The sequence below is a fragment of the Pelmatolapia mariae genome, linkage group LG14 (assembly GCF_036321145.2).
Source record: "Pelmatolapia mariae isolate MD_Pm_ZW linkage group LG14, Pm_UMD_F_2, whole genome shotgun sequence".
NCBI classification, from domain to species: domain Eukaryota; kingdom Metazoa; phylum Chordata; class Actinopteri; order Cichliformes; family Cichlidae; genus Pelmatolapia; species Pelmatolapia mariae.
Genome location: NC_086239.1, coordinates 31855429 through 31871754, shown reverse-complemented (window position 1 = coordinate 31871754; position 16326 = coordinate 31855429). Strand labels below are relative to the sequence as shown.

Here is a 16326-nt window from a genome sequence, read left to right as displayed (position 1 = left end):
AATATCACTTTGCTTGTTTGCAGTAAATGAATATGTCTTGCACTCTCTAGAAGGTGGATAACTTGCTTTTTATGTCTGCAGGGACATATCTAACACACGAGGCCAAAGGAGCAGAGGACGCCCCTGACGCTGACACAGCTATCATCAATGCTGAGGGAAACCATGTGCATGCAGAAGAAAAGAAAGAGTACTTTATTTAGACTTCTTTTTCCTCACTTCTTTCATTTCATGACAACCTTTGACAGCAGACGTGCAATTTTAAGCTGTTTCAGCCTCACTGCATTGTCTTTTTTAATTTATTGTTCTGTCTTTTTTAGAAAGCAATCATGCTTAGATATGCTTGTTTTCAAAGCATTCACTAACAAAATAGCCTTCGTCTTTTGTAATATAATCCATGTACAATTGGATTATGTCTTTTTCAGTTTTTCTGTGCCTAAATGCTGTACATTCTTCTGCATTTCTTTCATTGCCTGCATTTTTCTCTGCTCTTTCTTACGTTACCTGTTATACAACCTTTTGCAGATTTTTAAAATTCAGAAGCAACAACAATAATGTTGTGCTCCAACTCAACTCTCAGCATTTGAAAAGGTTTTTCTGTAACAGCAAAATATGTTAAATACATCAGTTTTTAAGGATTACATGATTGGCTTGGATGTTTCCCGGAGCTAACCCTCCTCAGACATGCCGCACACGTTTAAAGCATCTTAAAACAGATCAGATACTTTAACAAACACAAAGCAGAAGCACAATCTGAGTGATTGTCTCTAGATGAAATAATCGCCCTCTTAGCATTGTCTGTATATTCCTGCACTGATTTATTTTTCCTTTTTGTTACACTGTTGATTTATAACCAACAAAGAACAAGTTAGAAAATTAAAGCACAAAGTCTGAGGACTATTACAGAGGGGAAAAAACATCAACTGCTTTTTGTCTCAGGATTCAATATGAGTCTAGATGGAGAGATGGTGTCAGACACGTGATGAAGACTTCAGTTCAATCGCAGTTATTGTCGTGGATGAAGAACTTTTCCTTTTTGTTGGCGATTTGTTGTAATATCCAAACTGAATGAGTGGAACCTTGTGTCGGTTCATTATTTATGTTGAGTTTTATTGAACGACTATGCTAAATGTGTGGATATTGCTGTAAAATACTTTGCTAACGTGAATATTAGTGACCAATATTGTTGAATCTTGGGATCCCTGACACATTACACTTTGTATATTAGCATATACAGCATTTAAGGTACTTCACAGATCTTTCATGTTTTTCCATTTCTTTCCAATTTTGTTTTGCCCGAAGGCATGTAAATAATATGTAAGTATTCAATTTTAGTAAAAGGAAGAAAAACTCTGGTTATAGCCTTTAATTTCAGGTCATATGAGTTCCAGTCACTTCGAGGACAGCGTTTTCACATTTTTGAAGATTTCTTCAAACAGGGATTCTAATGAAATGCTTAAAATGTTACAAAAAAAAAAATCTGGGTAAAAATATATGTATTTATTATTATGACTGATTGACTTTCTTATATGATACTATATTGATTGATATTATTGCTGTTATTATGAAGTAGTTGTCTGACATTAACTTTTCCATTTTTATTTCTGTAAGTTCTCATAAAAGAACAGTACAAGGATCACCGTTATGGCCTTTGAGTTTGCTGCAAACAGTACTAATGACATGTTTAGGCATTGGTGAATCAAACATCCCCTCACTGTATATAATCACTGTATCAAAGACATTGAACCACATTGCCAATGCTCATACATGTTATTTTGTTAGTTCAGTATGATGCTATAAATAACTCATTTTGTACAAAGATTTAAATTGCTGTAATTAATTTGCTTTTTATGGGGGATGTGTGAGGTTTGCTTTTTTTCACAGTATTGAATATTCATTTTTCAACTATGCCACTGTAAAATGAAAAAAAAAAAGATGCGAAAAAAGAGAGATGAAGTGCGGATTAAAAAATGAACAACTTGAAAGTTGTCCTTTTGTTGTTACTAAATTTGCACTTTGAAGCGCCTTGCCTTGATGAGTTGGAGCGCTATTACCTGCAGTCAGTGAATCAGTCCACATAGCTGCCGCTAAGAGAGAGAAGCATATGTGGTAGGCAGTGCTATGACTTAAGTTGCACTATAATTGATATTCTATACTACTATCGTAACTGTTAAGTATTACTTGCCTTTAGTGTTAATAATATATGCAAAGTGTCTGACTTGTAGAAAGATTAAAAATCCATGAAGCTCCTCAGGAAGATTGCCCGAGGCATTTAGCTTCCACTCATGATTTGTGCATTAATACAGGGCGACAAAAGGAACACTCGAGTCTTCCCAAATTCCTCCGTGTCTCAGTGGACCTGAGTTTGTTATGCTTCAAGTGGCTTCAGGAAGCTACTCGCAGACACCCACACAGCAGGCTGCTGTTGCCCTTGTTTTAACAAATTAGACAGGAAGTAGGCTGGGTTCGGTCAAGGATGCTGAAATGCAGTTGATTGCTTTAAAAGTGAAGAAAAATTCTAATACTTGAGATGAAACTTTATTTAAGCCAGTAGCCAGAGAAAGATGAAATAGATATTCTTTTTTTTCCTAGTTTTAAGAAGCTGTTACAGTTGAGACAATTGTAGAGTTAAAGCATGTGCCGCACATGTTGTGTTTACTTTTGTGAAACATAGAAGAGACGTATAAATCGCAGATATATTAATTGATTAATTGATGTGCGTTACCACCATTCATGTTCACTTAATTACTGGAAACAGTAATTTCTGTGGGATAAATATTTATTATGATATACATGAAACCAAATTATATGCTTTTGAAATACCCTGAATATAAGCAACATGTATTATTACATTTATCCATATTATTTATTTAAATATGGCTCAATGTATATCTGCAGATGAGAATTAAAAATTCAGCACCCTATCAAATCTACACTGAAACAAATTTTCATTTTCATAGCCTACATTTAGTAATATATAACAGACAGCGTGCCATAGCAATTTAGAAAAATACAAGAAGACACCTTTAATGGTCCATTATCACTGCTTCAGTGACACAGATGTACTCTTGAAATGTGAGGACGATACGATAGCCTTGCACAGATTACTGAGCTCATATTAAATGTCTCAGCATCCTTAAAGGGAGATCTCGTTCCAGGACACAGGACCCAAGTCATTACGATCCTCTATTCTTTAGCTCCCATTGACCTTGAGCATAATGTTGCTTCCCAGCAGACTAATGTTGCTATTATCAACACACTGTCCGACCAGCCATCTGCCTGCTTCACACAACGCCCAGCTCCCCCTCTCCTCGCACACAGACGGTTCCCAATGCTCACTTCATAATCATTACCACCAAAAGCCCAGCCAGTTCAAATAAACATCAGCTCCCACTATTGCACCCCTTCACATTATTAAAAGCTCAGTGCTTCATTAAGCTATGTAAATTGAGATAGACTGTCTTGAATAATGCCTGGCAGAAAATAATGCTAAAAATCCATCATCATTTAGTAACTGGATATCAAGAAGGCAAACATTTATGTGTAATAGTAAATTGTGAGTTGGGAAATGGATTTTCGCTTTACCCTTGAAATGCGAGACCCATACCCTGGGCAATGTAACAATCACAGCATGACCTCTAAGGAGGCCTTGTAAGTCTTACTAAACTGAAGAAACTGATCCCCACTGTACCCTGTAGGCAGGGTCCATATCAGCTCACAATAAGCGCTTATCATAGCAGAACAGAAGTGTCTGACAACATTCTCCAGGGACAAACGGATATCTTAAAAACACAACACTTAAACACATTGGGCCTACATACTGATTTTAAATGTCAAAAGTTATTCCTTTAGTTAATAGTCATTACAAGTTTCATTTGTGCATTTGTGTGTTAGTCATGAGCGTTAAGCTTCTTCTTTTTTCTTTTTTTTCGAGTTTTATTATCAAGGCTCTGGAAGAAAAGTAAAGTTTTTACAAAAACATGAGCCCCGCTGCTGTCAACATATTTTTTTGTTGTTTTTTTTTCCTTTTCATTACACAATTCTGCTGTAGATTAGTGACAACTGGCAGACCCATTGAAACAAGGGGCATAAAAAGCCCTCCAACCATAGCACAAATAATGGTCCTTCTCTTGGATTAACAGTACAACGTTTTATGCAAAAATAACAGTTATTTCACTTGTTTTCACTATCCAAGCATGTAAATTGCCTTGTGTAGTTCACGGGGCGATTTGCGTAGGAAGCAAAAGGATAAAAGGATTTCAAAGATGGGGTGTGGTACAGTATGCTTAACAGAGGTGATGGAGAAGTGTTTGTCCTCTGGATCATGTTTTTAATTACAGATTTAAAAGGTATTAGTGATTCTGCAAAGTAGCCTGCTGATTCATGCAAACATTTAGTCAGTGCTGTACTTACAGATACTTTAACTGTGACATCTCTCATATTGCTTCGTAGGACAAACGTTGTGGAAGAGTTAGCTTATAATTGTTGCCCTGCAGCTAAAGGTTTGGTATAAAAGATGAAAAGCAGGATATTTTTCAATATCCTGCTTTTTATTTTCAATCCTTTGAATAGAAACTCTGTTATCACTGGCCATAGAAGCCTGGGATTGCATTGTTTGTGCAAATGGTTTTTGTCTTTGATTGACAGCTCACTCTGATGGAGAATCGGGAAGAATCATAATAGCATGTTTACAGCACTGCTGCTACCTTGGAAAATGGCCCATTGCAGAAAATTCTCACAACGATACAAACTGTAGTTAATCTCCTAGAACATCATGGATTTGTCAAAATACCCACAGCTAGATTATTTTAAGGTTTTCTCACATGTCTATAAACAGGTTTGTGTTATTTTTGTAAATATAAAGGGAGTACAGGTTGAGCACAGCTGAGGCTTTCTGTAGCCCCATTTCACTTAACATTTACACCTCATGAGTATCTGTACTGCATCGGAGAGCTATGGGATATTATCTTGAGATGTGTTTTGCCTAATCATATTTGATGAGATTAAACAGATCACTCACGCTTCTAGTTGTGACAGGGCCGAGTGGAAGTTAGAAGGAGTCAAATGATCTGGAACAAAGAACATGAGCTTGTGTATCCCCCCAGATGCATCACCATGCCATTAGTCTAGATGAATGTGTACAGTCAGACACAATTCCCTTGTTTGCTGCATGAGGGCTTCCACTTTGTGAGGCAGTAGCTCTGCTGTGCGAATCAGGCCACATGCAGGTCCATGGATTGATGACTGAAACAGGGCTACCCACTGTATTTTAAACTCATTCATCCACACTGACTCACATTCTCTGTGGTGCATCTTTAAATAGCCTTCCCTGGGATTGTCTGCCTGCCAGTTGATTAATTCTATATTGCATGTGCATGTGTGTGTGCATGCGTGTGTGCGTTTGGTTTAATTACAACAAACTTTTCTGAATTGTTTAGGTGAAATTTAAATCATGCAGGCACCCGAGAATACACAAGCCAGCCTTGTTCTGGTAAGTCTTTTGGGGCGGGGGGTAGGAGAGGGTTGAAAGAGGAGAGTTTTTGAGTGTTTGGTGGTGGGGTGGTGGGGTGTAGTACTGTACCTGTGGCATAAGGTATGCAATAAATAGCTTGCCATCTGTTTGGATTTGAACACTTGAGATTCTTCCAAGAAACTCACCAGAGACTTAATTAAAGTTGGAATATTAGGAGCGTGATGACTGATGTTCCACTAATAAAATGACAGATAGAGGAAATTCTTGAATTAGTTTAAAACAGATATTCTTTTTTTTTCTTCAAAATAAAAAAAAAAACTGTGACCTTAAGGGAAGTGTTTAACTTTGTAAATTATTCCAAGATATCATTTTGATGATTTTTTATGATTCTAATCTCCATTTATTAAGGACATCTGCTCTTTCCAGCAAATATGCACATTTAATGAAGACACAGGATATGATGTATGTTCATACAAGTAATATGTTGAATACAGAAGAGCTGCGCTGTTGGCTAAATGAGTTATTAGCCAGTTAATCGGTGGATAAAGAAGAATATTTGTCATGGAAAGATGATGTGCTTTAAGTTTATTGTCTCTTAAAAAAGGGGCTACTGCTAAATAAATCAAAATAAATATTCGATATGCCTCTGAAGGCTTAATATAAATCAATGAAGTAAATATTTTATCAAAAGCAACAGTGAATAACTTTTCTGAAAACTACACATAAACTATCCAGAACCATTCTCATAACCTTGTGTTGCTCAAACAATGGTTGCACCTCTGTCATTACATACATACTTGTATTTGTTCAAATCAGTGCCATGACAAGAAAATAACTGCTAATTTTTCAGCAATTTGTTTGGGCAGGAAAATTCTAAAGCAATGCATAGTCTTTAATTCCATCAAGAGTATGGTCCTCCATACAAGAGAAGTGGGGTTTTAAAAATGAAAAAATGAAAAATGTTCATATTTTTCAACTACCTTATTAAAGAACATATTGGCTATTATAAATTTTCATCTGTATATTGCATATTCTAAATTTCTTGTGCAAATTGCAACCCTTTTCTAGTAAACACATGATATTAATTAATACACTATAACATACTGCAGTTCTTACAAACTGTGGTACCTGCAGACTGCCAGCTGTCTGGATGTAGGTGGACATGAGATGTTGGCATCAGCCTCAAGGTCCTCCTCTCCCTTCCCCGGTTGTTCTTTTTTCGGTTTAAGGAATAATACCATAGGACATCAGATTGGATGATTTATTTTTATTTTACACTTAGTTTTCTATTTTTAAGTCGAGATTTTAATTAACCATGTTGTAATGATGGCAGAACGCGGAGCACATTAAGTTGTGAATGATCTTCAGAGAGTGTGAAATTGGGTGCTTAAGTCAGAAAAGCTTTAATTGTACAGATAGCGGTTTAGAGTGGAGACTATTTTAACTGAAGTACTGTATCTATTGTTTATTTAGAAGCTGTGCAGCCGTACAGAATGCTATTAGTTTTTCTGACTAATGACCCAGCAATCAATTTTACATGTTTAATTTTAGGTTGTTTTTTAGGATGCACAAAATCACGGTTATCAATTTGCTCCTTGTTGTCAAATCCACCAGCACAATAAAACTTTCGAAAGTTTCCTACAAGGAATACATTCGTATGAAAAAGAAAGTGCACAATTTTTAAACTCTTATGTATCGGGATGTTAAATAAATAAATAAATAAATAAATCATCTGGTCTTTACCAGGTTAAGCATAACTTTACTGTTTCCATAGGAATGAAGAGGTTAAGTACTGATCATCAGCAAGTGTGACCACTTCTATAATAGCAGAAGTTTTGGCAGTTTGCTGGGATGGGTTATAAGACCATTTCGACACTATTTAAGGTCCATCATTCTACAGTAATAAAAAATAATTCACAACTAGAAAACATTCAAGACAGTTGCCAGTCTTCCCAAGACTGGATGCTCATCCCAATGTGAGACAATGCAATAAACAGGACACTGCAATCCCCAATAAATCCCCAGTAGCTACATTTCAGACTGTACAGGCCCTAACTAGCATGTCAAAGTTCACGATACTAAGGTTAGAAAAAGGCTGTACAAGTATGGCTTTTTTGGAACAGTTGGCAGGAGAAAGAGGGACATGGGAACATGACTTTGGTTTGCAAAGTACCATCTGAACAAGACTTGTAGGACAAGGTCGTCTGAACTGTGACCAAAGTAGAGATTTTTGGCCGTAATGCACAGCTCCACATTTGAAAAGAACAATACACAGAATATTAGCATTAACACTTCATACAAACTATCAACCACAGTAGTATACGGCTGACTTGGGTGTGTTTTGCAGCCAAAGGACCTGGTCACCTTGCAATCATTGAGTCAATCATGAATTCTTCTGTATATCAGAGTATTCCAGAGTAAAATGTGAGAATTGGGTTATGTAACAGACCACAACCCTAATGAAATGACCTAGTGAGAGCTTCACAAAAATAAACACAATGAACTAAAGTAATGCTATAAAAAAGAATGGGTCAAAATTCCTTTATAAATGATATAAATCATTTAAATAAACATTTCCTCAAATATAGTGATGCCTAATTTGTAAGAGACTGACAAAATCATGCAAAAAACTACTTTAAGTTACTGATAACCATGGTTCTACTAATTCAAGTATCGCTTCTGCATTTTATCGCAGTTTTTGTTAAATAAGTGATGATACAGTGTAATATGTCATGTATTTTTTGTTCATCTGAGGTTGTGTTTGAATAATTTTACAACTTAGTAAGGGCCAGGTTTTTAGAATAGAAAGATGGTATACTATCTTTTTCACATGACTGTGTTTCTCATATTTCCACTAGACGGTGCTTTAATGGAAGGGAGTAATCATGGAAAAAGACATCTGCTACAAATCTGGATCTGTATCAATGCATTTTGCAAAGATAAATCATACCTGAGACTTGGTCGGGAGGCAACCTAGTACATTTTAAGTGTGTAACATAGCTTGTTTTGATTTACAAGGTGGTATGTGCTAAATAGCGCATACAAAATGAGCGGAAGGACCAATGAGATATCTAAAGCTTAAATACTTCCAGAGTAGCAAACCAGTTGTCTTTATGATGCCAGTCAGCTTGATGGTGGGCCTCAGGGATTACTCCAGACAGACAGCTCAGTAAGACAATTGATTAAATAGTAGTGAGAAGAGAGAAAATGTTTAATTCAGCCATATTTAGTATTCATGGGATGAAGAGCCATACAAGAGTTCACCTTGAGGGGTCATCAGGAGAGCAGGTCCAGAATCCCAAAGAGCAGCTAGGCCAAGTTTCCACATAACATTTAAAAACACAACTGATTGTGTTTTTAATTACTTTGATTATCAAGTTTACTTTAGCTGAATTGAAAATGGTAATGCAACACGCACTGAATTGACAAACTGATATGCTGTGAAAAGGAGATCAGTTGTGCAGCTCTTGTGACATTGTGATAGATTTACCAGAATAATAAGTGCTGAACCTCAAGCAGAGGATATAAATTTATATTTTGCACATATTTAACCTCTTTCATCATTACAGAAAACTTAAGCATTCAGAAATATACCCCTGATTATCTTACAAAAATCTAGTGAAAGACTACCCAAATAATTTAAGTATATTTTAGTAACTATAATTCACCGCTTATTGCATCACATTTATAATATCACAGTAAAACTAATGTTAAGGAAAACACAGTATGTGTCACGCTGCATGTGAACAGTGGATAGTGTGTACAAAACAATGTAGTATGACACCGCTATGGTGTACATCTGTTTCAGTACTGCAAAGACTCATAAGCAAAAGTTTGGAAATTTTTTACTTCTAAACCTTCTGTTCAGTGTTTTCTGCCTCACACAATTTAAAAGAATACTATTTCTACTCGCCTGACTCCTGTGAAAGAGTGCCAGCTACAGACATGATGAAATCCCTGTGTTAAAATACCAAACCATGACGTTAAAAACTAATTCAATTATATGCATGACCAGTTCAATAGACCTACAGAATTGAGTTATTGTCTGAAATGATGGGAAAAAAGAAAAATACTAGTAAATCATGAGTGAATGAAGTGTAAAGTAAAAATTATTTTCACAAAGAGTTGCCAAAAAAGGCTTCAAGAACAAGGCATAATGGTTACTGCAGTAATCTTCCAAGCTATTTGCTCTTCATCAACAAGAGGTGCATAATGTGAATCTTCAAAGGTATTTTATCATTGCTATAGTGGCTATAGTGAAGAGGAAAACAGTGTAGGGTGAGGTAGGGCCGAAAACAGCATAGTGGAAGCTTTTTTGAAGTCTAGTGTATATACATACAGATGGCATCTGTTGTATAACTTCTCTGAATCATAATAAAAAAGCATTATGCACTGCTTTGAAGGAATAAACATTCAAAATGCCTACAATATTCTTGTTTCTTACTGAATAGGCAGAATTATTAAAATTAAGGCCAGATTTTTGGGGTTTCGATTGACAGCTCATTGCATCAAACGCGGGATTTGAATGTATCAGTGAAAAGTCAATATGAGTGATAAGCTTCATGATGAGAACCAGGAGATTCCAGAAATCTTGTCTGAGGGTATGAGAGTCTTCAAAAGCAACACTGATTGATTTTAAGGTTAAAAGTCTGATCATGACTCAGCTTGTAACCGTCGCACTAGAGATAAAAGTACACAGCCATCTCACCAGTAATCTTTGCCATTTAGTTAGAGTCTACCTGCTATTTATTTAATGTGGAAAGCATTAATGCCACAGAAGAATAAAACTCTATGAGGAAAGTAAGTGGAGGGAAATAAATGCCACCATTGTCCCAGCCTTCACCACCTTTGTGTCTGCAGTTTTGTGACACTGATGTTAGAGTCACAGAGGCTCCAGAGAAAGGAAAGTGCCCAATAAATTTGCAGATCTGAAGAACTTTGATCTTTTGAACTGTCTCCTTTACCATCCATCCATCCATTTAATGCCTTTTATCTTGGTCCAGGTTATGGGGGCAGCAGTTTAAGCAGACACTAACACCTCTTTCTCCCCGGCCATCTCCATCGGCTCTTCCGAGGTTACACCAAGGCATTCCCAAGCCAGCTGTGAGATGTGATCTGTTCAGCGTGTACTGGGTTCCCCCAGTAGGATACAAAACACATCACTTAGGTGTGATCACCTTACCGTAATGTATTCCTTCCATCCATCTATTTACTTCTGCTTATTCATTTCAGGGTCATTCGGGGCCTGGAGCCTATCCCAGCTATCATAGGGCAAGAGGCAAGGTGCACACTGGACAGGTCACTCAGCACTTTTCCTTTCAGTTGATATCACTTCAATTTTATTTATAAAGCATTAATTCTAAGTTGTTTCCTCAAGGTGTTTTAAACTGTAGAAGAGAAAAATCCAAAAATCTGACAATCCCCTATGAGCAAATGCTTTTCGACATTGAGAAAGAAAAGCTCCCTGGCAGAACGAGACTCAGTGAGGGGCAGCCATGTGCGTTGATCGGTTAGATGTGAGAGGAAAGAGAAAAGAAAAAAGGCGAGCTTAGCTAGGCAAGGATGAAACACAAACTATGAAAGCAGATAAAAGTTAGGGACATGCATTAGTGGAACGTAAACGCATCAGAAGTGAACTGTGTATCACAAGTCCCAACAAGTTCCCTATGCAGCCTGAGCCTAGAACAGCATAACTAAGAGATGGTTCACTGTCACCTGATCCAGCCCTTCCTATAAGCTTTATCAAAAAGGAAAGGGTGAAGCCAAAGTGGGAGTTGGCCCACAGGAGAGGAGTCTAATAGCTGAAAGATATCCCTCCCATTCTACTTTTAAAAATCTAGCAACCATAAGAAAGCCTGCAGTCTGAGAGCAAAGTGCCCTAGTGGGATAACATGATACTGGGGTCTTTAGGACATAATGCAGCCTGATCATTCAGGGCTTTACATGTGAGAAGGAGGATTTTAAATTCAATTCTGAATTCAACGGGGAGCTAATGTAGATAAGCTAATATGCGAGAAATGTGATCTTTTTTCCAGTCCCCGTCAGTACTCTCGCTGTAGCATTTTTGGATCAACTGAAGGCATTTCTCCCAGCTCTTAGAACAGCCTGATTAGAAGAAATTACATAAACCGAGTTGAGAAGTAACAAATTCAGCATCACTATGAGATGGGATGATTCTAATATCAGCAATACTGTGCAGATGAAATAATGCAGTCTTCCATATTTATTTAGTGTGCACATTGAAGGACATATCCTTGTCAAAAATGCCTCCAAGGTTCCTCACAGCAGAACTGGAAGCCAAGGTAATCACATCCAGATTAAGGATCAGGTTAGATACCATGTTTCTAAGAATTTTAGGGACAAATGAAATAATCTCAGTCCTATCTGAATGTAGAAGTAGAAAATCGCAGGTCACCCAGGTGCATTCAGGTCCATTGGGGCAATTTTTGCTATTATGCTTTTGTGCACTGCCAGAAGTAAAATGAAGCAATCAAGGTGCCACTGAGAAGACTTGCAGCTTTAATTCAAGGCACTTGAGAAAAATATTTCCTTTATTTTATGGGCTTTACAGCAATTTAAAAATTGTAATTAAATAAGTGGACATATATAATGCATCCCATTATATTAGACAAGTTCCTTTTAAATGCTGAAATTGTTTTAACATTTCAGCTGCATACTCTTTGTAGCCAATAAATGCCTAAAGTTTAAAACCACTGGAAACACAAAATGCATTTTCCTACCTTAAAATGCTTCATGGGGTATTTCTTGCAATTTCCTTTAGCTGCTGCTTGTTTATCAACTGAAAAGTTCCAATTTTGCATTGCCTTCAGTAATGTTTGTTTCAAATAGATTTTAAAGACTAATATTCAAAAGATCATTTTAATTTGTCCACAAGAACATTCACTCAAGTTTTTTAAAATGTCTATTTATTTTTGAATAAGCACTAAAAGTAAAATTAATGGTGAATGCAATAATATTGTAAAACCCCTTGACTTTAAATCACATCTTGATTGCTTCATTTAAAAATCCTTTGTGATAGTCACAGAGGCATAATTGCAAAAATTGTGTCCTTGTCCTAAAATTAATGGACCTCACTGTAGCTACACAGTGCAGTGTGACTGTTACTGTGACAGACAGTGATATTTCCCATAGCTTTGATTCTGTACTCCTGAGACAATCTGAAATAATGACTTAGCTGTGCTGACTTGCAGCTTCAACAGTGCATTGTGTACACAAACTAGATATCTTGGCCCTTAAAGTATTTCACACAGGAAATTGCATAGTGGAGATGGCAAGCCACTTAGATCTTGATGAATCTGATATCACATGACAAGCCTAAACAACAGTTACACTCCTATGGTAATTGCTGCATAAAAGTGATGTGTGCCTCATTCCTTGATCGTTTATGTTTTTGGTTTTATTTTTTCATAAATGTTTATCGGTGTTTGTGTTACAATTGGCCTGCCAGAGATTTACTGTATACACACCTTTTTGAACAAGTCCGCACAACATTGCTTGATGTAGGGATTTGATAATTGCAAAGCTACAATATGATATTCGCTGGATCATATACTTATACATATACTTTTATGTGACAAAGAATTTGAACTCAAATATTTTGAAAGTTTATCACAGTTGCCTGTATCTTTATGTGCATCTAAAAATGTGCATATAGTGGTCATTAGAAGCTTGCAAACCCTTTATAGTCTTTTTAATATATTTCATAAGTATAACCTTTAACATAATTACATTTTCACACAAGTACTGATAGTAGTCAGAGAGAAGTAAATTAAAGAAATAATACATTGTTCTTATTGAGGACAATGATAAAACATTACATTTGCGTGAGCAGCAAATGTGTGAATCTCAGGTATAAGGACTTAATTTGAAGGTGAAAGTCAGTTATTCAATCAATGGGATGACAATGAGTGTAAGTTGGCACTCAGATTTATTTAAAGAACAGGGATCTATTAAAGTCTGATTCATAACACATTTTGGAAAGTGTTCAGTGACAAAAAAGGTGACTTCTGAGGACCTGAGAAAAATCATTGAATCCACAGACAGACAGATACAAATGGATGGGATTCAAGATCACCATTTCCTTTCCCAGAGTGTTCAACTATATCAAAGATCACTCTGAGAGTTCACAAAGGAATCCAAAGTGTCTCAGAGGGCAGGTTTCTCATCTATTTCACTGAATAGCAGTTAAATTCACACAGAGATTACAAAAGCCCAGTATTAGAGACATAGGTGGTTACTAAACTTATTTCATATTCCAATATATGGAATAAGATGTAACAAGAGTTACATTTACAACATAAACCATGATCCTTTGATATGACAGCAATTACATTACTTGAAGTTGTAAGAAAGCCCTCCTTCTAACACCTGTTTTAGCTAAGAAATGTCAGCTTTGTTATTTGGTTTGATGTGTGCATTTTTCCCATCCAGCCCTCAACCAAATGCTGGATCCTTAACTTGGTGCCCAGTCACCAAAACACTGAGAAATCCTGCTCTATTAAACTAAAGGCCTCTCTCACATTGGCTAGGAGGAGAACAGTAAACAGAAGTGGTGTGCATGGGAGCAAGGAGAACATTGCTGCCATTCTCTACTTTATTAAGGATCACATGGGACAACCAGAGGACTGTTGGAACAATAGTTTGCTGATGAATATGACCAAATTTGTACTTCGAGAAGTGTCTGAAGACAGGAAAATCCAGTTGTAGTAGAATCACAGTCTGGGCTAGGATGACTGGACATCATTGACGAAACAGTAAGATCTGGATTGCACCACTGTGAATCAAATCTCAAGAGAAAGTGGGTCACGCAGCAAGACACCGACCCATGCAATTCAGTCTCCCAAGGAATGCGTAAGAGGAATAAAGTTAATGTTCTGGAGCAGCCAACTCAAAGTCCTGACCTTAACCAAACAGAAGTGTTATGGAAGGACATGAAGCAAGCAGTTCATGTGAGGAAACCTACTAACATATAAGATGAAGCTGCTCTGTACAAGAGACAGGCTAAAATTCCTTTAAGCTCGTGCTGATCCACAGTTACATTCAGTTATAGTATCTGGGTCCCACCAGATACTATAACCAAAGACTTAGATGATTTTGGCAGTCACAGATATGTATTAATGGATCATTTTACTCAATAAAAACGACCATGCTTAATATTTTTTATGTAAAAAATATTATTTGTGTTTCTATTTATGCTTTCTTATTCTTTAGTAATCACTGGACTGCTCTCTCTATCTACCAGTAGGTAAAAAGGTAAGGAATCTACAGGTTACTTACAGCAAGAAGGAAGTTAGTATTGACTCTGTGAACATGTGTTAATGATTTGCACTAGAGCTGCAGTACAGGTCAATAACAGTTTTCCACTCCCTAAGATCTTAATTGTAACAATGAACTATTAGAAACACATTTACTAAGGTTCAGCTTGCAGGTAGAAACCAATTAACCTCTGATGGAGCAGGCATGACTACAGTATGGAGCCATTTCACACTTTGGCATTCATATTTTAAGGCATAAATTTATCATGACTTTAGAACAGCAGTTATTGTCACATGTCGCGATCACGTGCTGGAACATCACAAGCACCATTTGCCAGCTCACCTATTCAAGGAATAAGTGGGAAAGGACACTTACAGTGTCTAACAGTAACCATACAAAGCTTTCTATTTAGCCATAAATCAAGCATTTATTGACTAATTTCCTTAGAATTAGCACATTTTCACGTCAGTTTTTAGGATATGTCGTCTGCTGTTCTGTGAGTCTACAATATACACTTTCTTTTAACATGAAAACCAAATTACTTTATTGAAACATGACTGCTTCTTACAGTAATTTGCAGTCCATACTCCATTATTCAGTCCTTTATCAAAGCTGCTATGATGTGATTTACATCATTAGTCATAACTTTACAGTGTATAGTAATGATGAACATCTCCGCTGAATGATTCAGCGCAGAGACCTTCATATAGAAACGCTAACTAATGAAGGATTATTAGACCCAGAGATGTATAATGTGGATCTGGATGGGGTCACTTCTTCTGATTTACAGTATTCTACTGAGGATCCTGAGGAATCTGATGATGTGAATGCACCTGGAAGTCAAACTCTCTTCAACAAAGAAACAGAAGGGCTCTCTGATGAGACTTTGAAGATAAAAGTCAGAAGTCCTTGTTCCAATAGACCTCTGACAAGAGTGAATATACACTGTAAGAACAAAAGAACCCATAAAATCAGCAGGGGCAGAAAAGGGACTGTCAAAAGAAGCAGCACAAAGACTGTAAAATGAACCAGCATCTCACAGGACAATGGAGGCTTGGGACTAAAATCAAGGTGAGGAACTCCTGCTCGTGGCTGCCTCTAGATTTAGTATCTGTTCAACACATAGTATTTCAAATGTTATTTGGAAAAAAATCACAAATGGAGATTGTAAAGGACTTTGTGATGTTTTGGCTGCTTTGTGTTCAAATGCACAGATACAACCCCTCCGTTTTTACAGCACTCCATACTGTCTGAGCTTGTAAATCACAGTAGTCAGTTTTCACATAAGTAACAAGTGAACACCAATTAATCCAAATTATTGCTTTACTATTCCAGCTTTTTTTCTCATGCTTTTAGACAGAAGTTAGGATTTTAAACATGTTTAGGAAGTTAAGATATTACTGTTTCCATGTTTCCCCAATTTAATTATGTTATGCTGCCATCTGCTGGACAGTGTAGACCAACAGCGTCTGCAAGTACAATCTGCATGTAACTAAACATCAACTTTGTCTTCAATTTGTGTTATTTCCTTTCAGCGTAGAACTGTGCACTAAATCAGACTTAATCATACCTTTTATTGT

At 36.7% G+C, this 16326-nt stretch overlaps 1 protein-coding gene across 3 annotated transcripts in view; it reads left to right on the top strand.

The window, feature by feature from the left end:
- LOC134641111 (cell adhesion molecule 2-like) overlaps positions 1-1952 on the top strand; it is a 147247-nt gene extending 145295 nt beyond the window's left edge. For all 3 annotated transcript variants that reach the window (XM_063493333.1, XM_063493332.1, XM_063493331.1), the window contains one exon: positions 82-1952. In XM_063493333.1, the coding sequence (XP_063349403.1) occupies positions 82-200 (119 nt within the window). In that variant the 3' untranslated portion in view covers positions 201-1952. The remainder of the gene's footprint in view (positions 1-81) is intronic.
- Positions 1953-16326: the final 14374 nt, after the last annotated feature.